Genomic DNA, 5,840 nt, shown 5'->3' on the forward strand with positions numbered 1-5,840 from the left:
AAAATTCAGATTTTTTCAACCTCGGGTTGGTTCGGATTTTTCAAATACCAAACCAAACCATTGTGTCGAATTTTTTAATTTATAAATCAAACCAAACTAATAAACCTCGAATTTTTTCAGATTTTTGGATTTTTTCGGTTAAGTTTGCATACAAACATAAAATTAACTTGTGCTCCAAATATTTCTTTAGTCCAACCAAAATACAATTATCTAAGGTGTTTCTTAAAAAAATAACACAAAATATGATATGAGTACTGATGACACAAAAATATTCAATAAAAAATAATAATGAAATCATCATATAAAATAAATATTGCAAAGTCATAATGAAAATGATCATAATTTAAAAGTACTAAATCATGCTAAAATAAGTTTAATAAGTATTAGTTACATTACTAAATATTAAAGAAAATTAAAATTAGATTATGTATTTTAATTGTCTAAACCAATGTAAAACTAAAGAACAAATATTCAATATTATTGTCATTCTTAGTGTTGAATTGATTTTCTTTTTGCATTAGTATTAATTTGATTTTGATTTAAGTTTTATTATAATTATCAACATCGATCTATGAACTATAATCTTTATTGGACCATTCCGAATTCTAAGTTTTAAACTTGAAATAATATATTAAAAGATAAAAACTATGAAATAGTATAAGAAATATTTTAAAATTATATCAAAATAAATATTTTTATGTATAAAATAAAATTTTAAAATTACATATATAATGCCGGGTTGGTTTGGTCTCGGGTTGGTTTTTTTTAGTTAAAACCAAACCAACCCAAATATAGTCGGGTTTTTTTTTTCCAAAACCAAACCGCTAGTCGATTTTTTTTTTCGGTTTTTGGTTCAATTTTGTACACCCCTAAATTGATCACGATGCACTCAGATTTTCTAATTCGATTTATGCGATATTATTTTACTTGAGACAAAATAATATTTGTAACGTTAGAATATACATCTAATCTTATTTATTATAAAAATAACATATATATATACATCTAATCTTTAGCTACCTTGATAGTAGAACGTTTTTTTTTTTATATTAGCAGAGCAAATGAGCAATATATATATACTACAGTAAAATAGTACTATAATCAACTATATGAAACAATATATAATAACTGAAATCGAAGAATAAGAAATAAGAGTAATATTACAACTATTAGAATGAAGAACAAGTCAATACACTCCTACCTTTTTAATTAAACATATTAGTAATAAAAAACAATGTACGTACTGCCACACAAATAGAACATGGCTATAGAGTAATTATTTTAAACAACCTTCAAATGGTCTATTCAGAATCATGGACCTCAAAACTAAAAAGGGTACAATGTATAGACGTCTCAAATTTAATTTTGACTTTAAGTAGGATAGGTCTTCAATGCAAACTGCCAACAACAAACTACAAGAAGCAAAATAAAAATGAAAAGCAAAAAAAAATTATTCTTTAATTACTATGTTCATTATATTATCAAGTTTGTATCCTATTCTAGATTGCTATGTTCATTATCAAGTTTGCGTCCTAGTTCATTATCAATCCTAGTAATTAATTTTTAGGACTTACAAAAAACCAATATCATTCTGGATTTCCTACTTTACATTGAAAAATATATTAAATGTTGCATTCGAACCTATCTCAAAATAATATAAGAAAATATTAGACTTAACCTTAGCTTACCCCTCTATATTCATCTAACTACTTTTCTAACACATTTTATACAAAATCATTTACTCCAATTCTTTCCAAATAATACTTTCACTATTTCCACAATTATTCTTTGACACAATTCCATTATTTAAAATTTAAAATATTTATTCATCATATTTTTCTCACTATTTATAATACACAATATATTAAAAATAAAATCAAATTGACATTTTAAACTTCGTGTACTGCCAAACCCCATATAAAATGGAACAAATTAGTAGTAATTGACAAACCTTATCATTAGTACAACTCTGAGTCAAGCATGAATATTATATATATGCTGGAAAACATACTTGTTTCATTACTTTTAATTTTTCGTCAACAATATGAAGATAAATATATAGAAGATTTTTAAGAAAATAAAATAAAGAATGACCTAGTTTGATTTAAACATGTCACGTGAAAAGTTGAAATTAAAGTGTTGTAGAAAATAGAAAAGTGTTATATATTCTTCTTTAAACCGACTATATAAAGGAAAGTATGTCATACTTTTTTAATGTAATATATGATGAAGAACATGTTGAGTTGTGGATACACATACAACTTGGTATGTTATATATAGGTCATTATTATTATTATCCTTTGAATGTGCCATTTACTTACTTCAATTGACTAGAATTCGATTTAATTAATTAGTATGTATATACATACACATAATTACATAAACATAAAGAGTCCACGTACACATGCAAGTATTTATCACCACACATGTACATGTATACTTTACTACATCATCCATGCAAATCACGCAAAAAGTCCACAAATGTAGAGAGAGAACAATATAATTGTTTTTTCTTTATATGCCTCTTGAAGAAATTTCATTCCTAATTCTAGCAACTTTTTCTTACTTTTGTTGCAACGACAAATTCTTTTCTCTTCTTTCTTATTGTTTTCAACATCGATGTTGTAAAGAGACACAATTAGTGTTTTAATTTGTTCGGGGAAGAGGTAAGATGAAAGGAGGAAGCAGTAGTAGTACAGAAGATTCAAAATCGAACCCCAAAAACCAAATTGAATTCGAAGAAGAGGAAGAGGAAGAGGAGGAGGAAGACGATATCGAGACAGAAGAAAATAGTAAAGCTCAAGGTACAACAAGATCCAGCTCTAGTAACAGTACTGTTGAAGAGAACGGTAAAAAAACTAATTCAGCAAGTGTACGGCAATATGTCCGTTCCAAAACACCGAGGCTACGGTGGACGCCTGAGCTCCATCTTCGCTTTGTTCATGCTGTTGAAAGATTAGGTGGCCAAGATAGTAAGTATAATTCATCACATAATCTTATTTTATTATATATTATCTCAAATATATTCTTACAAAACAATTCATCAAATAGATCTTTGTAATTTAATTCAAAGTTGTAATGATTTTGTTTTATTTTTAGGAGCTACACCAAAATTGGTTCTTCAATTTATGAACATTAAAGGCCTTAGCATAGCACATGTCAAGAGCCATCTACAGGTATAAATCTCACTAGTTTCTGAAATTTACAGCTTAATTTAATTATCTGATTTCTTTATTTGGGGTACCATTTTAGATGTATAGAAGCAAGAAAACTGATGACCCAAATCAAAGTAAGTTTTTTTTTTTAATTATTTTGTTGTCTCATTAATTAGTTACGTTTTGCCAAAATTAGGGTTTCTGAAATAGTTGTCTTATTAAAATTCTATATGGCTTAGCAGTTTCTACAGACGGAAGATTTCTACTTGAGAATGGAGATCATCATATTTTCAATCTTACACAACTTCCTAGGCTACAAGGGTTTAATCAAACTTCGAGTTCGAGCTTAAGGTACAAATTATGATATCTTAAATAAGTTTGGTAAAGAAACTTGAATTTCATTTGGTTATATGATATTTGTTTTTCATATATTCGTCTCTGGTTATATATATTTCAGGTACGATAATGCTTTGTGGAATCGTCAAGCTAATTCGTTGTACAACCCTTATAACATGAATATTGGGGTTGGCTCTAGTATTAGTACAAGGCATGGTTTTGCAAGTCACATCAATGGTCACTCATCACATGAACACTTGTTTTCATGGAATAAAAACATTGAAATTGAGAAAAACCAAAATCGTCATAATCAAAGATTTTGGCCGCCAACTCAAATTGGAACAAGCTCGGCAAAACAAAATCTCCTAATGACATATAGAGATAAAGATGAGATAGTCAAACAATTCAACAGGAGATCATCAGAACAAGAAATGATGACACAAATACGGACTAAAGAGAATAATTCTCTTACCTCAAGGGGAAAATGGTGGATGAGAGAAGAAGTTGTAGGAACGACAACAAACACATCCTCATCAAATAAAAGAAAGATTCAAGATTCAGAAATGGATCTCGATTTGAACCTTTCATTGAAAACAACAAGAGAGTATCATCAAAAAAGATTGAAAGGTGAACAAGTTGGGGATCTTCTTTCCCTTTCTTTGTTCTCATCAAGTACTACTACTACAACTACTTCAGAGGAAAATAATGCAAAAAAGGCAAGTACCCTAGATCTGACTTTGTGAATGAAGACAATATTAATTCTAAGTGAGATTTTGAGGTACTTGTTTCATTATGATCTTTAATTTGTCCTATGTATATTACTTGTCTTGTTGTTATTCACAATTTGTACGCATATATCATTGAGTGAACCTAGGTAACAATTAATTAGTTTTATTTATCTCATCATTTTAGTTTACTCTTCAACATTGTTGGCTAATGGGAATAAATGAAAAATAAATTAAATCCACCTAATTTTCTTGAAAAACTACTTTCTTTGTCAGTTAGCAGTGCAAATAATTATATATCTAAGAGATACTTTGATTTTATTTTGTCATTGTTTTGGGAATCTCCTTGAATGCATGTGTATATGTTTCAGTGTAGAATGGGCTTAGCTTAAAAATTAATTATAAATTCATTGAAATTTTCATTTTAGTTTTAGCAGTATGTATCCTGAATATCTATAAAAGTAAAAATAAGAGCTAAACATGCAAAACGGATGATATATATGACTCTTTTCTGTGAAAAATATTTTTGCGAAGAAATTATAAGCATGTTTTAGAAATAATGCTCATTAGTGCTGAGATAAAATTCCAAATTGATTGATAGAATATATGTTGCCTCTTGAGTAAGATAATACATTATAACAATGAATTGCATATTTAGTTTTAGATAGAGGACTCGATCAATTTAATGCTATACATATTTGCCACAACTATATATATCGTGATTTCTTTTATATTTAAGGGTATGAGTCATGGTTAATTTCTTAAATTTGAAACTGATCTAATCATTAGGATAGAATCATAAGATCAAGTTGATCACCTCATGTATATTTGTACCACAAGTTTGTTATGTGTAGATACTATGCCATCTCCAAGCTAATTACTTGTGAACCTTTTCATTTCTTATAAAGTGGACGGAGTAATAATCTATCTACTAGCATCAACTTGTGTTTAGCAAACCAATTAATTAATGCAAGATATATGTTGCGTGTATAATCTTTATATATACCAGAGTTTCTCTACCCCTTTGACGGAGGGTTACCTATTGATCATAATTAAGTTGGCAAAAAACCTTGGGATATATTATTAATGAAAAGTTCATTATCATAGAGAAAATAACCTATGTTAGCTATAGAAACATAAGTCAAAATATAACTAAGCAAAAATGTATTAATTGCCCTTTGACATTTCTAATGCCAACACATAGGGGACTATCTTGATCATTCTTCATGAGAGCTTTAACTTGAAAAAACGCCAGAAAAATTGAAGAACCTATTTCTCCCAATACTTTCACCCAAGTTAGCCAACATATATATTTTCTTCTTGGAATCAATGTTGAAAAATAGAAAGCTTTCATTTTTATTGAGGTCCTTGATCTATCTGTTGAATAATATCACTTAATTACTTGCCAAGAAGTGATATGAATAAATAGTGCCTTGATTGAGGTTATTCCTATCAAAATTTGAATACCTGGAAAGATAGCCAGGGCTATGCATAATAATTATTATTTTTGGCCATACAATTTAGCATATGCATGCATGCCACGAGCATGGTCTGAGAATTTCACCACCTCTTGCTCTGTAGAACTGCCTTCGGAGCATCCATCAACATTTAGCTTCAGGACACT

General features: G+C 28.6%; 1 protein-coding gene across 2 annotated transcripts; it reads left to right on the forward strand.

The window, feature by feature from the left end:
- Positions 1 to 2,494: 2,494 nt before the first annotated feature.
- LOC102588048 (putative two-component response regulator ARR21) lies at positions 2,495 to 4,400 on the forward strand. 2 transcript variants are annotated; one of them, XM_015311324.1, is made up of 5 exons: positions 2,495 to 2,972; positions 3,100 to 3,176; positions 3,253 to 3,289; positions 3,395 to 3,506; positions 3,613 to 4,400. In XM_015311324.1, exons 1-5 carry the CDS (start codon positions 2,672 to 2,674, stop codon positions 4,232 to 4,234), a joined length of 1,149 nt encoding a protein of 382 aa, XP_015166810.1. In that variant the 5' UTR covers positions 2,495 to 2,671; the 3' UTR covers positions 4,235 to 4,400. The 2 variants fall into 2 exon arrangements, with proteins under 2 accessions (XP_015166810.1, XP_006353444.1); XM_006353382.2 differs by having other exon boundaries at positions 3,398 to 3,506; positions 3,613 to 4,399.
- The last annotated feature ends 1,440 nt before the right edge of the window (positions 4,401 to 5,840 follow it).

This window comes from Solanum tuberosum, unplaced genomic scaffold (assembly GCF_000226075.1).
Source record: "Solanum tuberosum cultivar DM 1-3 516 R44 unplaced genomic scaffold, SolTub_3.0 scf00156, whole genome shotgun sequence".
NCBI classification, from domain to species: domain Eukaryota; kingdom Viridiplantae; phylum Streptophyta; class Magnoliopsida; order Solanales; family Solanaceae; genus Solanum; species Solanum tuberosum.